The 23,086-nt window shown below is 37.3% G+C and overlaps 1 protein-coding gene across 2 annotated transcripts in view; it reads left to right on the top strand.

Annotated features, from left to right (window-relative positions):
* Positions 1-23,086, top strand: part of rngtt (RNA guanylyltransferase and 5'-phosphatase) — a 167,166-nt gene that overhangs the window by 34,178 nt on the left and 109,902 nt on the right. For both annotated transcript variants that reach the window (XM_048206213.1, XM_048206214.1), the window contains exons 6-9: positions 9,447-9,699; positions 9,902-10,011; positions 12,218-12,319; positions 19,791-19,926. In XM_048206213.1, the coding sequence (XP_048062170.1) occupies positions 9,447-9,699; positions 9,902-10,011; positions 12,218-12,319; positions 19,791-19,926 (601 nt within the window). The remainder of the gene's footprint in view (positions 1-9,446; positions 9,700-9,901; positions 10,012-12,217; positions 12,320-19,790; positions 19,927-23,086) is intronic.

Below are 23,086 nucleotides of genomic sequence, written 5' to 3'. Positions count from 1 at the left end.
TCTTTTGGTTTGGAACTTGATGGACACAAACCAAAACATAAAAATTATTCATAACAATCAGTGCAATAACAGCTCCACATTATGCAACAAAATCTGTCAAAACAACAAAACTAATATTATAAAACAGATTGTTCTGACTCTGAATTCAATTTGGATGAGCAACAATGGAAGCTGTTGTTGCAGTCATCAGCTGAATTACATACAGTATTAATGCGGCCAGTTTTGACATTGACGGTAAATCATAAACAACCTGCACGTCTACACTGGTTGTGGTGCATTGCAACGTGAAAAAAAGAAAAGAAAAAAAAATCCTAATGAATCCAATCAATGAAGCTGTCTGCACTGAATGTACCTGTCTGTGACAAAGGTACAGAGTAGGCTGTGTTTTTCATTTGGTGTAAAGTGTTTTTGTTTTTTTTATAATACAGCAGATAAATGCTCTTAAAAGTAAAGGTTCTTTACTAGCATTAGATTCTATGAAAGCAAATTGCACACAGTCCTAATGACAACAGTGAGCTTTTACGCAAACCCGTCTGATGTTAAGAGAAAAAAATATGCCATTTTCTTTTGTTACACTCTTGACACTTTTTTTTAAAATTACATTAACTGAGTGACCTAAAAAAATACATGCTGAATGACCACAATAGCTATGTTTCCATCTACCTATTTTAATGCATATTTTGGGATATCGCATAAAAAAACACAGGATGTAAAGGCCAAGATGTGATTAAATTCTAAAAATGTGAATTGATAAAAGGCCAATGAGAATTGGCGAGTGGCATTTGCATGCCACTCCCCCGGATGAGTGCATCACTCATTCAGGTTTGTGCTGAGGAGCCCAGATATTGTTCCAGCCATTTCAGTGGGCAGTTCAGCGTTGTGGCAAGAGGGACACCACATCTCCTTCCCTCCATAGTAACCGAGACGTTCCCTATCTGTCAGTCACGGCGACGTTATGTCGATGAGGGGTCCCTGCGTGTGAGAGATCCTCAGTGACTTCAGGCCACTTAAGTCCATTCAGGAGATGGCGGGTGGCATGCTTCGTGAAAGTAAACCAATTTAGCGGTTTATATATTCTACTGCTGCCATGTTGTCTGTCCGGACCAACACGTGCTTGCCCTGGATCAACGATTGAAACCTCTGCAGGGCCAGCAATATTGATATCCACTCAAGTTTGTTGATATGCCAATGCAGTCAAGGTCCTGTCCTGGAGCTTGACACTGCTTGCCCATTGCACACTGCACCCCCAGCCAATCTTGGACGCATCTGTTGTAACAACACAGCATTCCTGGACACTTGTTGTAGGGGAAACCCTGCCTGTAGAAATGCAAGGTCTGTCTAAGGGCTGAATAAGTATTGACAAATTGGCGTACTGGAAATGTGATGTGTGCCGCTACACCATGCCAATCTTGGGAGTCGAGTCTGTAGCCAATGCTGAAGCAGTCTCCTATGCATCAACCTGAGCAGTATAGCTGCCGTTGAGGACGCCATATGCCCCAGGAGCCTTTGAAATTGTTGAAAATGTATAACCGCTGTTTTTTCCCTGAACGTCTTCAGGGAGTTCAACATTGACTGAGTGCGCTTGTTTATGAGACGGCTGTCATAGTGACGGAGTCCAACTCCATCCCAAGAAAAGAGATGCTTTGCACTGGGGAGAGCTTGCTCTTTTCCTAGGAAGTGACAATATTGTTCTCTTGAACACATGGGATGGAAACGCTGCTTTATTTGCAAATGTTTTATGCTATATTCCAGTTTTATGCATTCCATTCAACTTTGAATGGAAACAGTCGATAGTCACTAGTACGTTTACATGCACCCTCATTATGCGATTATCATGGGATGTTGGCAATTTTGCGATTAAACTTTACCTCATGTAAACACAATACTTCAATCAAGCTAATGTGATTTAAGCTCATAATCGTAGTAACCACAAGCACATTAAACTGTGGATTTATATAGATTTATATCGCAATAAACATACATGTAAACACCTTAATCGCATTATTACTGCTCTAACCAAAGTGTGCACTGTGCATGTACTCGGACATACATGGATGCTCAAGTTTTCCCTTTTCTCTTTGAATCACTAAACTCTATCAACACAACTCGCTGCACAGTCTCTGCTCTTTTATCTTCATCCAGAGACAGTGTGAAGAAGGCAGCGGCAGCGTAGACATTGTTACAGCGGCATTACTGTTCATCACGATGCTGAATAATATCCATGCGTCCATAGAAATGTGTTTTGCAAGTGGATTAAAACAGTGGCCAGTAACACACCCACTGTATGCGAGTTCATCATTTACTACGAATCATTTACTACGAGTACAATGAATTGGGGTATGTGAAGAATGCCATTAAAAATGGTTTTAGTGTCTAATCAGAATAATGAAAATTGGAGTGGAAATATTGGTTTAATTTGTTTAATAAGGAAGAACGAATTATACATGCAAGCCCGGTTTTATTGGGGTGCTGAGCACCCTCAAACAAAAGCAAGAGCACCATCACTTGATACTGTAACATCATATTGACGAAACCGATTTGTTAAACGCTCCAGTGCGTATTTGTGTTTGCGCTCTGGAGAACGAATCTCTGAAAGAATCATTTGTTCTTCATTTTGTTGTTCTAGCACTCCCTGTCTTTGTCGAAAAATGAAAAAAGAAATATGACATTGCCCAATGTGTCTATTGCATCCCGACCAAAATCACTTGATCACACATCACTGCAAAATAATGAAATTTCCAAAGTCAAAAGTAGAAACTTCCTGGATGAACTTGAAGACAGGAACACGTCTTTGCTCATTTCAATTTGAACTTAAACTCTTCATGCTGAATAAAACAAAAGTGCTCTTGTCCCTGTTATTTGTCAACTACCCTTGATCATTGTGAGACATGATTAGAGTCAGTTTGATATCATTCCCTCTTATTTTCACCCTTACGATCAGTCACTCTTCCAGCATAAAATCTGTTCATTTTTTAGAGGAAATTGCTGAAGAGATCAGAAAAACACTGCTGACGTCTTTCAAGTTAAAAGTCATTTCTAAGTCTCTGAGTCTCCAGCAAACTTCAAGTTGTAATCTATAAATGGAAAGGCTTGGAACAGTAGTAGGTCTGCCTTGGAGCCATCTGCTGAAATTTCAATGAGAGCGCATTAAAAAAACATGCGTAGAAGTGAAGGATTTACTTATATCACCTTCGGTCAGTGTTCATGACTGTACAGTCGGAAGGACATGGGTAAAATCCTGAGAGGACAGCAAAGCAGAATACAAAGCAGTGTTAGCAAGTACAAACTGACCTACTCTAACAACATTTTCAGCTGATTGCATTTTTCTCCAAATTGGATTTTTTTTTTTTTTTGGTCTAATTTAGACTTGAGATGTCAACAAAGCCACACAAGGAAAATACCTAAATGTTTTTCTGTGCTATCAGTAGTACAGACTCAGTTTGGTGTGTGGGTGTGAGTTCATAAATGCTGCCACGGTGAAGGCTTGGCTCATGAATATTAATTAGGTTACACAGTGTTTGCTATATAGGCCTGATTGATTAGCTCACAGGCAGGATTTGGAAAGAAGGCTTGGCACATGAATATTAATTTCTTGTGACTGGACTGGATGCTTTGGAAAGCTTGCTAACCGATCAACATGCCCTAATTAATATTTATGAACTAAGTCATGGTGGGAAGCAGTCTGCCAGTCAAATAGCAATGTATTCAACTATTTGAAGGCTACATACCATTGTTTTATCCCTTGTGCTGTGTTGAAAACACTGTAACACCTTTTGTGTTCCCGGTCAAAATAATAATATGTTTTATTTATTTAGCTCCTTTCAAGAACCCAAGGATGCTTTACATGAAGTTGCTAAATAACATGAATACATATACAAGTATACAGTCAGTATACAACACGTAATCGACCAGAAGGAACAGACAAAGAAAGTTCATCTACATTAAACTTACAAAAACAAGCATAGAGCTGGAAAATTGAGACCGACAATCAATTAACAAAACATGTGTGAATAAGTGAGTTTTGAGAGCAGTTTTAAAGGTCTGAAGAGAAGAGACATCACAAAGGTCTTGTGGTAGTTTGTTCCAGAGCTTAGAAGCTGATATGCTGAAAGCCCTACCACCCACACTAGATAGACGGAACTTTGGTACTGCAAGCAAGTTTTCAGAGCTCGATCTCAGAGTACGGGCAGGGACATAGGGGATAATCAATTCGGAGAGATAGGAAGGTGCTAATCCATGACGAGCCTTGAAAACTAGAGCAAGAATCTTATAATCACAAAATGATTATAAATCTCTTGTTATGCTATTTTATCACCAAATATTGGATTCTGTTTCTTTTGTCAATTTGTTTTCTTTCAGTTAGGACAGGTTTTGTATTCATTTTTTAACTGACTGATCATAGGCCTCATTGATCTGAAAGTATTTTTCTTTATCTTTGCAAGCACACATGTAAAAATGTGAACATGAACATGACTCTAAATGTTTCTCTTATTTTCAATGGATGGTCATTTTTGACCAATATCAGATCAGTGATGCCTACAATCAGTCCATTTTAAAAGAAATAAAGAAAACAAGTTGACAAAAAATAGAATCCAATATTTGGTGATAATATAGCATAACGAAAGATTTATAAGCTATTTTTTTGTAGGCCGGTCATTTTTGACCAGGACAAGATAAAAGCATTTCAAAACAAACTTCCTGGTTAAACATTAAGGGCCCTATAATACACCCGGCGCAATGCGACGCAAGGTGCAACGCAAGTGTGTTTGCTAGTTTGCGTCCGGCGCCGTTCGCGTTTTCCCGTTCAGCGCCACGTCCTTAAATTAGTAAATGCATTTGCGCCAGTTAGTGCGCCCATGGGCGTGCTGGTCAAAAAAAGAGGTGTGTTCAGGCGCATTGCCGGCGCATTGCTATTTTAAGGAGCTGAAAATAGACTGCGCCATAGACCAACTCAAACCTGGTCTAAAGTCTAAAGTCAGTGGCGCAATATTTTTTTGTTAGAGCGCGTTGGTAGAAACTGTGCCTCTGGGCGCGTCCACAGTGCGCGTTGACTTTGCTTATTACACAAAGGGATGCGCATCACACAAACATGCCAAATATTAAAAACAAAAGGATTACAGTGTAAAAGAATATTATTGTGTAGGCTACATAAATATAAAAATGTAATGATGAATAGTCATTGCGTGTATTAGAATTAGGCTACCTATTTTCAATTCAGCCTATTACTAATAATGATGAACGAAATTGGCTAATTAATTGAGCAATCGTGCCAATACACACACATATATATTAACAGACTCATCGCGCGGAGCTATTTGAAAGCCTGCATTTGCAAGCCCGCTTTAACTTTGCGCACGAGCAGATCGGTTTCTTCGAAAAGCGTTCAGCTTTTCCGCCAACAAATTCCGCCATGTAAATAGCAATCCACCATGGCGCGAGCGCATCTCGCTCTTAAAGGGAATGGGAGATGACACTCTGATTGGTTTATTGAACGTTACGCCCATTACTCATTAGGAGAATAGGGACAACCCATTTCAAAAATGCGCCCCGGCGCACGGACCGTTTTTCCGTCGTTAAAATAGCAGAAGTGGATTTGGACACGCCCTTTACACTTTGCGTTTAGATCGTTAAAATAGGGCCCTAAAGCACACTAGTTTGAACAATTGTACAGAATATTTTTTACATTTTATTCAATATTGCCAAAATTGACCCTTCGCCAGGAGTTTGACTGACAGGCGATCAAACCAATCATAACGCCGAATCCGCCATTTTGTCCGACAAAGCAGTCAGGGGAGTTAGCAGATTAACATAGGTGGACTTGAACTTGAAAAATGGTGTGTATTGATGTCTTTCTGCAATTGAAACAACATTCCTTATGATGTTTATTCAATATGTTTTATTTGATGCTATAAATAAACTAAAAAGAGATGATCGGTTCACAAGCCGTTTGAACTGAGACTCTACAGCAGGGATGGGCAACTCAGGTCCTGGAGGGCCAGTGTCCTGCAGAGTTTATCTCCATCCCTGATAAAAACTCACTTGCCTATAACTTTCTACTAATCCTAAAGACCTTGATTAGCTGGTTCAGGTGTGTTTGATTAGGGTTGGAGCTAAACTCTGCTGGGCAGTGGCCCTCCAGGACTGAAGTTGCCCCTCCCTGCTCTACAGCGATCTGTCATGACACATTAAAGAGCAACAAGGTATTGTGTAAATTTCTTTAAAAATGACACAATTTGAAATTTGAAACTTTGTTTCATATCAAAAGTATCCTACTCTGTCTTGTCTGTCGACACGTTGTCAGTGTCCTCTTTGCTCCACAATGTATTTTTCACTGCGTGAGAACATGATGTGTGGCGAGAGATCAGCATGGCTTGTCGGACGTAGCCACAGTAACTAAAGGGGCGGGTCTTTGCGAATGGTCATTTACCCAAAAATAATGCTTTTTTTTGGTCAAAAATTGAGGTGCATAAGCTCAGATAAAGACATTCCAGTTTCACTTTATTTAAATTCCAAATACACTACTTTTCAATAGTGTGGGATCAGTGGCGTGCAGTGGTGTTCTGAAATGAGGAGGCACATTTTTTTTTATAAATCAATGTAAATTCATGTGCATTACTCAGTTGACACATCTTCCTTGTTAAATGAACATTACTTTACAGTACATCACAAAAGAAAAAAAGAAACCAAATACAATTCTATTTTGTAATTTTACATTAACAATGTAATGTTCTATTAATCAAAACCAAGTCAATCTCATCAAGTTAGTGTTTTAAGCATTTCTACATTCGTTCCAAAATAATAACTAAAGGCAATAATAATTTAAAGAATATATTTTATTTGTGTATTGCGGGTTTTCTTTTTAATTGTCAACCTAGGATATTTTGGGTCATCAGTCATGCTCCGTAAACACCGTCTGTCAAAGACACAAATTGTATTTTTAATTTCACCAAACTGATTGCACTAAAAACCCCCGCAGTCATCATGCTTTCAGTCCATTTCAAGTTTAATTTTGACGTGACATAAAGCAGTGATATCTAACTGGGTGATCGGTTTACTTACTTTTCAATTAGTCTTCCGATTGATGCCATTATTTGTTCAGTCAAACTGACGCGCGGAACGCGCAGTCAACGAGAGGCGGGATTTATCGCACAAACCAATCATATCCAATCATAACCAATTACATCCAATCATAGCACGATGGAGACATGCCTCCTCTCACTGACTTTTCCCCATCTTCTCAATTACCCCCACAAAACCCACTGCACGCCGGGGGTGTATTTTATATGGTTTCTTGAGAGGAAAGGGAGGCATGACTCCTCTGTGTAACTTTACCTGCGGGTGTCGCTGTTTGGCAGTGTTCCTTAAGATACGCGTGACATGCGCTCTTTTTAATGTCATAATTTGTAATATTTGTGTTGTTTTATATGTAATATGGATTATTTTCTCATCCTATTTTTTTTGAGGAGGCACTGCCTCCCTTGCCTACTCGGAGGAAACGCCCCTGTGTGGGATGAAAAACATTTTTTTTTTATAGAAATTAATGCTTTTCTTCAGTGAGGATGCATTATATTGATCAAAAATGACAGTCAATACATTTGTTATTAATACATAATGTTACTAAAAATGTCTATTGCAAATGACACAGCGCAACGCAGCACAGCTCTTCTCAACACTAATACTAATAAATGTTTATATATTATACTGTTATATATTTTCCCCATCTATGTGCTGCTAATTGCAGAAGAAAAAGAAAAAGATAATATTGTGGCACATAATGCTAGTTTTGTCAAGTGTGTGAAGGCTAGCATGTTAAAGTCAGTCTTAAGACATCAGGCTTAGAGTCTTCATTGTGTTTGCAGTGCATTTGAGATTACTGTGTTTGCTGTTCCTGTTGTCTCTCTATCTGGAGCTTTGAATGCATCTCTGAAAAGTGTTTGAGAAATAACATTGGTTTTGAGCATATACTGTATAAGCCCTCACCATTGATAAGGTTCTGATAAGGTTGTGCAAATAATAAAATCAACATGAAACATGATGCAGATTGCATTAATTACAGCTTGACTTGCCCACAATGTGTTTTGCTTGGTCAGTTATGGACTGCTGAGAGCATGAATCCATCACCATTTGAAAGAGGGGAGCAAATAAGCATTAATAACTTGACATATTAGTGTGCATATGCAGTAATGCATGGAAAATATTATTTAAATGGGTGAGTTTTAGGGCACTTTTCTCTCTTTTGTATGATATCCAGTTTCAGTATGTTTTGGGTTGCCACTGAATCCATATTTTGTTCCTGGAGCAAAAGCATACGATCTGTAACACACCCTACAAGAGCACTTATATTTACTCCTGGGTTTTTAAATCCCACCTCTTCCACACCTGGCTAATCAATACTTCATTATGTTCAGTCAAGCATGCTAGTAGTAGAAAGGGCTGTGCTGTCTCATGGAAAGGATTTAATAGTTATAATTTTGTTGTAAATCTTTCACTATTCTCTTGTTGTTATTTGAATGCCATGTGGTTGTTTTCCCCAGTAAGTGAAGACACACTGCTGTAGCTTAAAGCAGTTCATTTCATCTGTCATTTTTAGGGTGGCTTAGCGAGGACAGTAAGGATAAGACATATAATAAGACGGAGGCAGATTTCTTTCAGTTTACTTCTGTGGAAATGCCACGAATATAAACATGATGTCTGGCAGCAAGTTTAGCTGTTTAGCTTATCTCATAATAACTGATGCATTAATAAAGTTTATTCACTTTGATCTTTATTATTAGTGGGTAATTCTGCACTAACTTGTGCAAAGATTTGAGATTTGAGGGGTACTTAATTTTTATTTTACACTATTGTTTTTCAGTGAATTTCAGACCTCAATGATATTTATCAATAGTTAAAAATGCATATTGTAAAACTGTATCTTAAATATTTGAATTGTTGTACAAAATGTAAAGAAAGTTTGTAATTCATATGAAATTATTATGCATAATTAATAATATACACTAAACAACAAAATATTTTTTTATGCTCACCAAGCATAACATTTTTATTTGATCTTAAATTCAGTAAAAAAAAAAAGATACTGAAGTAACATTGTGATATTACAATTTAAAATATCTGAAATAATGCAAAAAAAAAGAGAGAAAAAAAGAGAGAGATATCAATTTAGAGATCTGACCAGTGCCATTTTTAAATTGATTGTTAGTTGGAAATAAAAGGTAAATTATGTTTTTAATGCAGCAAAAAAGTTGCTTTTAAACATGATTTATCGTTTTGTTTTGATATGTTTAACACCATGAATTACATTAGCATTCTTAAATATATCTATAATTTGATTATTTTATTTACATTTTTCATTTTGCAGTATAAAAATATATCAAGTATTGCGTTATATGCAGTGTATCCTGTGTGATGATACACATTGTGAGTGATTGTGTGTCTCCTCATGTCAGTATCGAGGCAGCTGTGGCAGCGTTCGCTCAGGCTCGGTCCCCAGGCATCTATAAAGGAGACTATCTTAAGGAGCTCTTCCGGCGTTATGGGGATGTTGAGGATGCCCCAGCCGCACCTGCTCTCCCCGAATGGTGCTTTGATGATGAGGAGGATGAAGATGTGGATGATGACGGGAATGCCATCGCTCAGGGCTCCGAGCCCAGCTCCTCTCAGTCCAGTCAGGGCAAAAAGAAGAAAGAAAGACTAAAAGTGGTGCGTAAAACTGATTTCAGCTCATTCTTTCACTGGTATATCCCTGGTTCAATACAGCACAGCTCATCTGGGATATTAATAAGGCTATGTACCATGGAATGTTATAGTATTCCGGGTATCAGCTTCCTTTCCATTTGAACTGTTAGTGATGAGGTGTGTGGTGAGTGTGTAGACATGATGGTTGCTTGTTTGTTTGTCTCAGGGCGCTGTGTTTCTGGAGGGGGTGTCTGTCAAAGGAGTCACTCAAGTCACGTCACAGCCTAAGCTCGGCACCATCCAGCGCAAATGTCAGGAGTTCTCCGAGTGGGACAAGTGAGTGTGTGTGTGTTTTACCCCCCACAGATGCTTTCCAGCCTAAGCCGTGTCACTGATATGTCAAGTAATCGAAAGCGTTCAGATGGTGAGGAGGACTGTGAATGTGTGTGGGTCATGAATAGGGTAAAAAATAAAAACTAATCTTCCATTTTGTTCCTTGCCGCTCGTCAACCTTTACATGTCCTAACCAGATGCGATGCGATAATATTCCAGCGACGAGCAATTTGACTGTCCACACTAGATGTGACGCGACGTGACAATGAGAAGCGATAAAATAAATCAAAACCCACAGCCAATCAGAAGAGAGTGTGGGCGAAGCTCTCTCGACAAGAAACCAGGAGACACAATGAAATGGGTTAGTAGTACATTGTAAAATTCATAAATATTACACAATTTAAAGTACATACGGAGTGACTGAACCAATCTTGTCATAGAATACACTTGTTTGTTCACATTGAGTTGACAGTTTGAACGTTCCTTGTGCCCATTTATTTATTTTCAAGATCTGAGGTGAATTAGCCACTGTTGTTTTCATTACAGCTAAAAAGCCGGGAACACAGAATGATATTCAAACTCACTTTAGACATTTAAGATGCATTAAACAAAGCCATTAGACATTAAATAAAGCACATAAACAGTACCTGATATTATCATTGCTATACTTTGTGTTGCTGTTTCAGTCGCTACGTCATAGAGAAATAGAAACAGTTTCTAAAATAGAATATTTGCGTGTCGCAGTCACTGCTGGTTAGGACAACAACTCAGATTAACTTGGAAAAGATACCTTTTATTGCTTGTCGCGTCTAGTTAGGACACGGTGTACCTCAGAGGTTAAACTAAATATTACATGAGGTTGGAAATTTTTGCAACCCTGTTACCAAATTTGAAGATTTTCTTGAAATAAACATATAATACAAATAACATTCATAAAATGTAAAAATTAAAAAATATAATAAATATTAAAGAATAAAAAAAAAAATACACCAGAATGGGTAACAAGTTTGCATATTTTAGCCAAAAGGAAGATATGACTGTGTTATTGACAAAATGACTGTAGTTAAAGGTGCTAAAGAGGATGTTTTGTTTTATACATTTGTGCAATATTACTTGAAACTGTCTTCACTAACTGATAAAAGACTATTTATTAGGTGCACTGAAAGGAATAATATTAATATACATCATCTGTGCACGAGGTAGGGCCTTAAAAACATCAGCCAATCGTTTACACGATCATCGCGTAAACGATTGGCCCTCTGGCTTGTCAATCACTGCCATTACGTTCCTTGTGAGAGACGTGCGCGGATTGGCCCTCTGGCTTGTCAATCATTGCCATGACGTTCTTTGTGAGAGACGTGCGCGGCTGCGCGCTCCAGTAACTTTCCACACTCTACAGGCGCCGCATGCAATGTTTTTGTCAGGAGACAGGAGTAACAACTGCAGATTATGAGTTACCTGCGGTGAGTCCGACATAATGAATCCACTAACACGACACAGCGAATGCCGGTGGTAAACACTCGTGTTCCAATACTCGTGCACGAGTTTTGGGAGGCGTTCCCTCGAAATGAGCTATAAAAGAGGGGGGTTGTTCTTACGCATGCGCTCATTTCAAAAACTCACTAACAGTCTTTGGTTTCTCAGTCGACGAAAAGATCCTCTTTAGCACCTTTAATGATAAAATTTCCCATAAATTAGAAAATATTTTATTATATACAGAGTTCGAATTAAGTCATCACGGATATAAACTGATCAAATGTAAACTGCCTTGAATGTGATTGTTTGTAAGAAAGGGGCGGGGTTTAAGCTGATTAATTCAGAGAAGTCTGACATGCATCACCAGAGAGAAGGCTGTTGTTTCACTGGAAGGTGGAGTTATGATATTATTAATTAAAAAATTACGAGGTCAATTTTTTTTAAATTAAACATCCTTGGATGAATCGTAAATCATTAACATGCATTTAGAAAACAGATTGGGTGAATTTTCATTTCATGCCAACTGTAGCATAGTCCAAAGCACATGACATTTGTGCCTAATAAGTAATGGGAAATATATTTGCAGCCTATTAATGGAAAGCATCACAGCTGAGTTCTGCCATGAGTTATTATCCTGATGAAACCGCAGCCATGATTACTTTCATTGATGACTGGAGATCAATTAAAACAACCCAGCAATCACGTTTTTTTTTTATATGTGCTTGTTTGTCAGATCCGGGTTTCCTGGGGCTCAGCCCGTATCGATGGACCTCAGGAACATTCGTCTGTTGGAGAAGAACGCTTATAAAGTCAGCTGGAAAGCAGACGGCACGCGGTGAGTCCAGCGACTGCAGATCAGGGAATTGAAGTAGTTTTCGTTCTTAGGCCTGAAGCACACGCTATGCTAATACATCAACACAGATGCATATAGCTACATGCTTGCAGACTTGCTGCTGTGTTTCAAAATGTTTGAAGCACTGCTGCAAGCAAAGATGGCAAATGAAAGAGGGCAATTAAATGTATTGTAACTGTTTTCAAGTATTTTTAGAGCCATATTACACTTTTGTGGCAATTTAATTCTTGAAATCCTAAAGTATTTTCATGAAGTTACTATAGTTGGGTTTGCTATTTTACTGTTAGTTTTGTGAAGACATTTATAATGTTACGATTCGAAAGATTTATATTTCAAATAAATGCTGTTCTTTTAAACTTTCTATTCATCAAAGAATCCTGAATAAAAATGTATCATGGTTTACACAGAAATATTAATCAGCGCAACAGTTTTCAACTTTGAAAATAATAATAAATGTTTCTTGAGCAGCAAATCAGCATATTAGAATGATTTCTGAAGGATCATGTGACACTGAAGGCTGGAGGAATGATGCTGAAAATTCAGATTTGACGGCATTGAAATTAATGACATTTTAAAATGACATTTTGAACAAGCTTTGGTGAGCAATAGGCTTCTTTTAAAAAACATGAAAAAAATCTTACTAACCCAAACTTTTGAACATAGTGTTATTATAATTAAAAATAGTAATAATGGTAACACTTTACAATAAGGTACATTAGTTAACATGAACTAATTATGAACTGCACTTATACAGCATTTATTAATCTTTGCTAATGTTATTTCAACATTTACTAATACATTATTAAAATTTCGTTAACATTAGTTAATGCACTGTGAACTAACGTGACAAACAATGAACAACTGTATTTTCATTAATTAACGTCAATGAAGATTAGTAAATACAATAACAATTGTATTGCTAATGGTTAGTTCATATTAGTTAATACATTAATGTTTAACAAATGTACCTTATTGTAAAGTGTTACCATAATAATATGTCTTTGATAATTATTATTAATATGTATCATTCGGTTTTTGTTTACACCAACTAAAGACATGGAACAATTCATGCAGACAGCTGTGCTTTATTATGCTTTATTATGCTGTAAACACTTTTATGCACTGCTTTATTATTGTGTTATCATTGATTTCAGATTTAACTTTCCCTAATGGAACATATAAACAAGTCTGAATGAGTCTTTTTAGGAAGTCCAAACCAAGATTTGTTGGTCATAGTGAACCGTGGTCGGTTGTTGTATGTTTTATTCAGACACTTCCCCCCTAATACACCGATAACCAGAAGTCAGGCTTAGAGCAACTTAATTAAGTCTAACCTTCCAGCGCTGCTTGAGGTTTTTTGGCTCCATTTTTTATTTAACAAGATGCTAGTTTTTGTCTTTGAAATAGTTTTATTTAATAATAATAACATTGATGCCTACATAGTACATCGAATGTTTTTCATCATTCTTGTGATGTTCTAGCACCCCTTCAAATGATCTTCAGTATAATTCTCTCATGCAGTTTCTATAATGTGGGAGTCTAGTGCTCATAGAGGGCCATTTAATGATGCTACAGGTCATTTTATGGCAGCTCTGCTTGAGCTTGTCTGCTGTAATGATGTGAGCTGTCTCTCTTCACTCCTGCTGGCTCATGCGCTCAAACCAGAATCAAACGTCTGCATGAACATCATTAAACACTCATCCATAAGACGGATCTGCTCAGAAGCACCACAGTTGGCACCTGGCAGAATGTTTTATGCCCTGGCAGCAGTGAATGAGCTGGTTTGGTGTCTCATAGTGATCCAAAATTAGCAGAAAGTTGAGCAGAACATCCCTGGTTTTTGATAGAAAAACATTTTGCTCTATCACTGAGACATTCAAAAGGTTTAGCTGATCTCTTTAACTGGAGATCTGTTCTAACAAGCCCATTATCCTGTGCTTTGGCCATTCTGATGCTTTTGCTCTGGGGACATCCAGCAGAGCTCTCTATAATAATGACCAAACGAGAGGCTATTAAAGCTCAAGCTCAAGGAGGGCTGAAGGGCTGAACAATTGTTTTTTTGGGGGGTATGATTTGATACCTATGGAAGCTTGCTTCTGCTAAGGAATAATAAAAATTTAAAAGATAATTACGAGTTTGCATCTCACAATTCTGACTTTTTTCCAGAATTGCGAGTTATAATGTCAGAATTGCAAGAAATAAACTCGCAATTGTGAGAAATAAAATCAAAATTACAAGATATATACTTGCAACTCTGACATTTTTTCTCACAATTGTAAGTTTATATGTTGGAATTCTGACTTTTTATCTCATGATTCTGACTTTTCTCACCACTTGCAAGTTTATATCTTGAAATTCTGTCTTAATTTCTCAGAATTGTGAGATATAAACTCGCAATTGTGAGTTAAGTCCAGTTCTGAAGAAAAAAACAACTGACTCGGTGACGGAAACAAGCTTCCAGAGATACTAATGATAATATCTCCAAAACCTCTTTTTGGCATGTGTGCATACACTGTCAGCATTTGAGAGAAGACAATTCTATTTACTGAATTCTAGAGTGTTCCCATTCATTCGGTACTCTTGGGATGACTACATGACTGGGATAATGCATTCTCGCATAATTCCCTGAAGCACCTTTATTCACACATATTAAAGGCCAATAGCGCATAATGATGTGGACAGATGTGCTGAATACAAATTTGATGTAATGTAATCTTCAGCTCCTCACTGCACTCTGAGAACACCATCCTGCCACATTCACAAGACAAGCACTGTGCTTAACGGTAGTGGCAGTTATCTTGTTTCAGCCAAAAGTCAAAAAGATGTTTCTTAGCTTTGTTTTGCAGATTTAATTACTTATTTAATGAAAGGGTTTCTACCTTATTTGATATGTGAAAAGGATACTTGTGAGCGCAATCCCGTGTGTCTGGGAATTGTCCACACCAGCATGGCTCTTTTGACTTTCCATTAGCACATTTTCAACAGCTCTGTTGCTTGTCTCTAAAGGCCCTGATATACTAATGGCAAAGATCTTTTTCTTTCTTCACTTAGGAGTCAAATGTAGTTTGAAATACGTGAGTGTTAGTGAACGTCCCAATGCCGTCCATGCTGCTGATAGCCACATTTAGATGAACATGTAAAATGTGGCTTCCCTCTCAATAACAAAATAAAAACACAACAAAATTTACAGCGGTGAGGAAACGGCAGTAAAGAAAACATCTGATTATAGCAATGTGGTTATGTTTGCACAAACTCTGCACTCCAGTCACGTTTTATACAATATATTGCTTTAAAACAAGCAGCTTTAAATGTAAAATTATAAATTCAATTTCTACTATAAAGCCACTCTGTGTGTTCTTGTTTTTATTCCCGGACGTTTGACCTCGACAGACTGAACAGAAGAAATGAACTGAAGAAGATTTCCACCTCAAAGAAGGCAAAGCCTTAGAGCCACACCTGCCTATTGCATAATCATTTACCAGTCTTTGGAAAGCTGTTTTAAACTTCAAACACTCTTCATTTTGGCTTGATTTAGTTTGAAATGACATCACTCCAGTTCATTCTTTCATTTCAGGACCTTTAAGCTGTGAAATTTGATGAGTTGTTTCTTAGTAATGCATAATTCAAGCAAGATCCCCTTCCTTCTGCCTGAGCTGATCTGAACGCAGCTCTGTCTGACACATGTGCAGACACAGGGAAGTGGGGTGATCATAGAAGTTGATTAGAAGTTGATGAGAACATGTAACGTTAAAGGTGGGGCAAGTAGATTTTCAAATTTTTTTTACTATTGGACATTGTTGATTTTTGAAATCAACCCAAACAAACCCACCCCTCTCTTTATTGCTCCGCTTCCCAAACTCATCCTTCAATCCTAACCACCCTCCTCCGAGTTGGTCTCAAACCTTGGCCCGTTCGCTGCTGGCAGGCGAGACGAGTACACTGACAAACGCAGCTAACACCGCATTCTCTAGCGGTCGTCAGTGCGCAGTATTTTACTTGCACAACTCTCACTAGCTGGCCTCTGTTACACAAGCAATGAGAGTGTGGATGTCTGTTTATCACAGCTGACGCGCAACAAAATGCTTCATGAAAAATAAAGCACAGATGATGAACGAATGACAAGGAAGCACAAAAAAAATCAATGTACAGTACACAAGAGTAAATACAAACAAGTGTAGAGCACAGCGGCTCCAGACAATCAATGGCACTCAAAACCCAGTGTTACTCACATCTGAAGCGGAATCAAAGCTGCCTCTGCATCTGTTTTCAGGCCTTCCCGCTTAGCTCTCTCCAGTGCTGGAAAGCTTTTCTAATATTAACACGGGTCCTAAAGTGCTTTCCCAGTCATAAACCTTAATTCCAGTGATTATTCTTTTGAGCTCTTTTGTATTGTCTCATCTCTCTTTCTGCAGTTTTTTTTAATCTTATTTTTTTATATAAAATCTCCCTCTTGCTCGTTCTGTCTCCTTGACCGTCATACGCCCCCTAATGGTTACGCGTTTGTTGTTGGTGTCGACCCGACTAACCTTTAATGTACCAGTAAGTGTACAGACTTTGATATATATGACAACTCTGAATGCTGGCGATGACCTCCCAACACTGATTTGGAAAGCCTAACCAAAGCCAAATGTATTCAGCTGCTGCTTCTCAACTGCTGCCAGCCTGTCAGGAAACCAGATACCACCTAAAGGTATATTTGGTGGCTATTTCAGCCTGACATGAGGGTTTCCATCGCCTGAGGCCAACCGACTCGGCATTCATTTTCTTAAAGGTGCATGTGGTCTTTAGGTGTGGTTACATTTTCCATTTTCAGTGAATTTTCAGTCACAATGGAGTCGTTTCAATAGGAATCCAAGCAATTGGAAATTTTGCTTGAGGGCGAAAGATATTCCAATGCAGATTTCGCCTCCTGTTCAGGTTGGTCTTGTGAATTTGCTGCATTGACCAATACAAAGCTACTTGGTTTGAATGTGACTTTAGTGTGAGCTGTGGTTCATACATCCCTACACTATTGACAACAGACAAAGGACCCTTTTTGCCACAAAATGTGTTAATGTTACTGCACCTTTACACCTTTTACTAAGTCAGTAGTTCTGTCATGGTACGGTTTTATTGCACGAAGCCCACATTGGCTTCATCCAAGCAGCTCGTCGGTCCATCCTTAATGTGTTCAGTTTGCTCCAGATGGATATTAAATTATTTTACATCTTGATGCAGCTTACAGTATATCCCTAAACTTATGCCCCTCTCTTTTGAGCAGGATCTCTTTTTGCTTTGTATTCTGGTTTTAGAGATTATCATCTTACCTTTATTATCTATGCTGAAAAATGTCTGAAAAGAACAGGTTCAATAGACTAAATCTCACTTGGCTCTTTTTCTCTTTGTTCAATTATACCTATTATGACAAGTATTTATCTTAATTTTTCTGATGGAAGTGAAGCACATGAAACAAGGCATTGTTGTTAATCATTGCAGCTCATCAATTCCTGCAGTTTCAGTGCTACCGGGATGTGCGTTCTCAATCAGTGCTTTTCTTTTCAGCTGCTAATTTCTGCTCATAAACAGAGAACAGCTGCTAAATTTGTCCAGTCTTGCTCTTTCTTATGTTGTAGCCACAAAATCTTCCAGCTGCTGTTGCTTGAACCTCTACCATTTTCCTTGTTCCATTCAGATTCTTATTAAACATCAAATCCTTCTTTCTTTGTTACTGTTAGGGTCGCAAATGTATTTGGTGGCTCTATGCCAAACCCTTTTGTGTCACCATTAATCCAAAGTTTGATTTTTCACTTTTTAGCACTTTGGCCTAGAAACATAATTATCGTTGAAACATCACTCGGCGATATGATCGCCATATTGAGATGTTGAAATGTTTCTATGCTTCTTACAAACCTTCTGCAGTTTTTTTTTACCAAAATTAGTAGTACCGTCACACAGAAATGACCATAAAAACTGCCACAGTTTTCTAAATTCACGCTCAAGGACAACAATAACAGAAAACAGTCTATCGTAATGAAACTTGGTAGGTGTCATTGGTCTGATAGGTATGCATGATATATAGAAAAAAAATATATGTCATGATATGGTTTAGTATGATGCAAAGGCTGTGAATAAATTAAAAATATGCACTGCAGGTTTCAGAGTGAAGAGAGGCACTGGGTTCATTTACATGTAAACACCAGGTTAATTATATTTAAAGGTGCCGTAGAACGTCTTTTTAAAAGATGTAATATAAGTCTAAGGTGTTCCCTGAATGTGTCTGTGAAGTTTCAGCTCAAAATACCCCACAGATTTTTTTTAATTAATTTTTTTAACTGCCTATTTTGGGGCATCATTAAATATGAGCCGATTCAGGCTGCGGCCCCTTTAAATGCTCGCGCTCCCCGCCAACGGAGCTCGCACTTGCCTTAAACAGTGCATAAACAAAGTTTACACAGCTAATATAACCCTCAAAATGGATCTTTACAAAGTGTTCGTCATGCAGCATGTCTAATCGCGTAAGTATTGTATTTATTTGGATGTTTACATTTGATTCTGAATGAGTTTGATAGTGCTCCGTGGCTAAAGCTAACATTACACACTGTTGGAGAGATTTATAAAGAATGAAGTTGTGTTTATGAATTATATAGACTGCAAGTGTTTTAAAAATGAAAATAACAAGTCTTGTCTCCATGAATACAGTAAGAAATTATGGTAACTTTAACCACATTTAACAGTACATTAGCAACATGCTAACGAAACATTTAGAAAGACAATTTACTAATATCACTAAAAATATCATGTTATCATGGATCATGTCAGTTATTATTGCTCCATCTGCCTTTTTTCGCTGTTGTCCTTGCTTGCTTACCTAGTCTGATGATTCAGACGTGCAGCTAATACTGTAATGCCTCGATCAGGGGCTTGCATGCAAATATTGGGGGTGTACACCCCGACTGTTACGTAACAGTCGGTGTTATGTTGAGATTCGCCTGTTCGTCGGAGGTCTTTTAAACAAATGAGATTTACATAAGAAGGAGGAAACAATGGAGTTTGAAACTCAGTGTATGTCATTTCCATGTACTGAACTCTTGTTATTTAACTATGCCAATATAAATTAAATTTTTTATTCTAGGGCACCTTTAACTAAAACTAAAACCATAAAATAACATTTTTGTTACTTATATTTCAGCCAATTTCTAAGGAAGGGCTAAAATATCAAAAAATATAAAAATTAATTGAAAAAATTATACAGAAATATTTTTTTTTATAAAAGTCAGAAAAATGACAAAAACAGAACAAAATTACTTTAAACTTTTCATAAAATTAAAATGAGAACACAAAATTTAAAAATAAAAATGAAAATATTAAATAAATTCAAAATATTATTCAAAATAAATAACACTGGTGTGCACATGTAAAGGAGGTTACTAAAAGTTGGTCAGCAATTCTGACTTTGTCTCTTGTGTTTTTACAGGTACATGATGTTGATAGATGGAAAAAACGAAGTCTATATGGTTGACAGAGACAACTCTGTATTTCACATAGCCAACCTGGAGTTTCCTTTCCGGAAGGATCTTCGCATCCACCTTTCCAACACGCTTTTGGATGGGGTGAGTTATTGCAATGTTTGAAAGCCTGTTAATCCATTTAGGAAGAGAGGATCTACTCTATTCCTATACTTAATGGATGTCCACGGGTTTGGCTTACACGAGATGGTCAAAAATAAGCCAGTGTTGTGAGCTAATTCTTTAAATGTTAAAGAGGATCTTGCTCTCAAAGCATTTATTACCTCACTCAAAACATCATGCACTACACTGGAGAAATAGCAAGGGTGGGTTTCATATTTAAAGGTTCAGTTAAGTCTTGATCAAGGTTCGACTTGTAATTTTAGTTGTTGCACTACTTAATTTTAAACTATAACTTGTGATTTAAAAAAAATGCATTTCATTTTGACTACCATGATGGATTAAGCAATAATGCAGTAAACAATAAAGATTTGACTATTTTCACTTGAAACTGTCTCTGCCATGAGTAGCTCATGTTAAGCAACAAAACAAACTTAGTTTTCTACTGACGCTTTACAGAGAAATATTGTTAGTTTACTGGGTAGGGTTGCACCAGCTGTTTGTGGTATCAATTCAGTATAGGGAACACATATTCACTATTAACTATGACTTTTCCCTCAAGAAACTCCTTATTTACTGCTTATTATTAGTTAGTAAGGTAGTTGTTCATTTAGGCATTGGGTAGGATTAAGAATGTAGAATAAGGTCATGCAGAATAAAGCATTAATATGTGCTTAATAAGTACTAATAAACAGCCAATATTCTAGTAATATGCATGCTAATAAGCAACTAGTTAAAAGACCCTAAAATAAAGTGTTACACTGTTCGTAAGTTCTTACACTGGAACGTAAAGTCCACACTAGGGGCTTAGTTACTACTAGCTAGTTTGTAACTAACAACCAAGGAAGAACAGATTTAGTAGTTTGTAAGATTTCCTTAAAGTAATGCGTAGTCACATACTGTAATATGACGTTTACCTTCATTGATCCTATAGCGGCCTTTAAAGGTGCCCTCGAATGAAAAATTGAATTTATCTTGGCATAGTCAAATAACAAGAGTTCAGTACATGGAAATGACATACAGTGAGTCTCCATTGTTTCCTCCTTCTTATATAAATCTCATTTGTTTAAAAGACCTCGAAGAACAGGCGAATCTCAACATAATACCGACTGTTACGTAACAGTCGTGGTGTATGACCCCAAAATTTGCATATGCCAGCCCACGTTTCCAACATTATAAAAGGCATTAGACAAGGGCAGCCAGTAACGTCTGGAGCAGCACAGCCGAATCATCAGACTAGGTAAGCAAGCAAGAACAATAGCGAAAAATGGCAGATGGAGTGATAATAACTGACATGATCCATGATATCATGATATTTTTAGTGATATTTGTAAACTGTCTTTCTAAATGTTTCGTTAGCATGTTGCTAATGTACTGTTAAATGTGGTTAAAGTTACCATCGTTTAATACTGTATTAACGGAGACAAGAGCCGTCGCTATTTTCATTTTTAAACACTTGCAGTCTGTATAATTTATAAACACAACTTCATTCTTTTTAAATCTCTCCAACAGTGTAGCATTAGCCGTTAGCCACGGAGCACAGCCTCAAATTCATTCAGAATCAAATGTAAACAATATAACGGTAATACAATACTCACATAATCTGACGCATACATGCCGCATGCATGACGAACACTTTGTAAAGATCCATTTGAGGGTTATATTAGCTGTTTAAACTTTGTTTAGGCATTGTTTAAGGCAAGCGCGAGCTCTGTGGGCGGGGAGCGTCAGCATTTAAAGGGGCCGCACAGCATAAATCGGCTCATATTTAATGATGCCCCAAAATAGGCAGTTAAAAAAATTTATAAAAAAAAAATCTATATGGGGTATTTTGAGCTGAAACTTCACAGACACATTCAGGGGACACCTTAGACTTATATTACATCTTATAAAAAATGTTCGATGGCACCTTTAAATTTGTAAACAAATGGTGTGTTGAAGCGCCGTTAATTTCAGTTTACCCTGTTAAGTTTGATTCTAACTTCTTTTGCCTCACGTCACTAACAGTAAAAATTTTCCATTGAAATACAATACTTAATTTATGAAATAACGTAAATGTAAATGACATTCAGAAACTTTATTTGAAATTATTAAAGAGCACTGAATAAATACTGATTTAAAAAAAAAAAAAACATAAGAAATGACATTTATTTATTATGACTGATTTCATCTGACATGCACAACGGATCGTTGCACACAATGGCATGCTGTTTAGATCAGATTCGTTTTGAAGAGCCGCAAGTCATTTATTGGCATAATGTTCTCTCTCTTAAAATGTAAGGGAGTGTAAATGTCAACATTATCATATATGTCTAAAGGATTGAAGTCTTTCGGGTAAAACAAGAGCTTATTGATGCAGTTCAGTCAGTCTGCTATTTTATTCCAACCGTTACTCCTGATCGGAGGCTTTCCTAAATATTTAGTTTATACGCAGTTATGTTTCAAATAAGTTTAGCTGGTGCAACCGACCCCAGGACTGATACACATAATTCACAAGCCATGAAAGATACTTCTTGTATCAATTAATAGAGCAAACTAAAAGACAAAAGAAAACATAAAGTGTACTGTATGATGAGTACGAGGCATGGTTCACAGATTAATCATTGCAATGTCACCATGTCCATTTGACCCTTGCCCTGCATGCTTCCACCCAGTGAGGGAGTGCAGTAACACTCATCTGTCAGCACTCCTGAGTGTGTGCTCCTCTTCGTCTCATTTCCGAGACGTGTCCTCTAATGTACCGGCAATCCATCTCACCACTGAGATGAGTCGCTTAATCCAGCTTTTTAATAATGTATGTTCATTTTTATTTATTATAAATATATAAATATATGTGGCCTGCCACCACACCTTCTTTGTCTGTCTTTGCTCAGTCTGTCACTTTTAGATTTATATCCAATTAAAACCAGGATTAAAATGAGAGTTTAATGTAAACCTGTTTTTTGATTATAAGATAAATCATGATTTAATCTTAGTTTAAGATCAGTCCTTTTTGGTGCAACCCACCCTAAGAGTAGTATGGCAGTGTATTTATGCCAAAACATTGATTTAAACATGAAATTACTTTAGATGTTGAAAAGAAATTACTTTAAATGTTGAAGGTCCTGAGCTCTGGGAACACGAATGAAAAATGTAATGCCCAACA

This window comes from Megalobrama amblycephala, linkage group LG11, assembly GCF_018812025.1.
Source record: "Megalobrama amblycephala isolate DHTTF-2021 linkage group LG11, ASM1881202v1, whole genome shotgun sequence".
In the NCBI taxonomy this organism is placed as follows: Eukaryota; Metazoa; Chordata; class Actinopteri; order Cypriniformes; family Xenocyprididae; genus Megalobrama; species Megalobrama amblycephala.
Note: the sequence above shows the minus strand (reverse complement) of the source record. Positions and strands in the feature narration are given on the sequence as shown.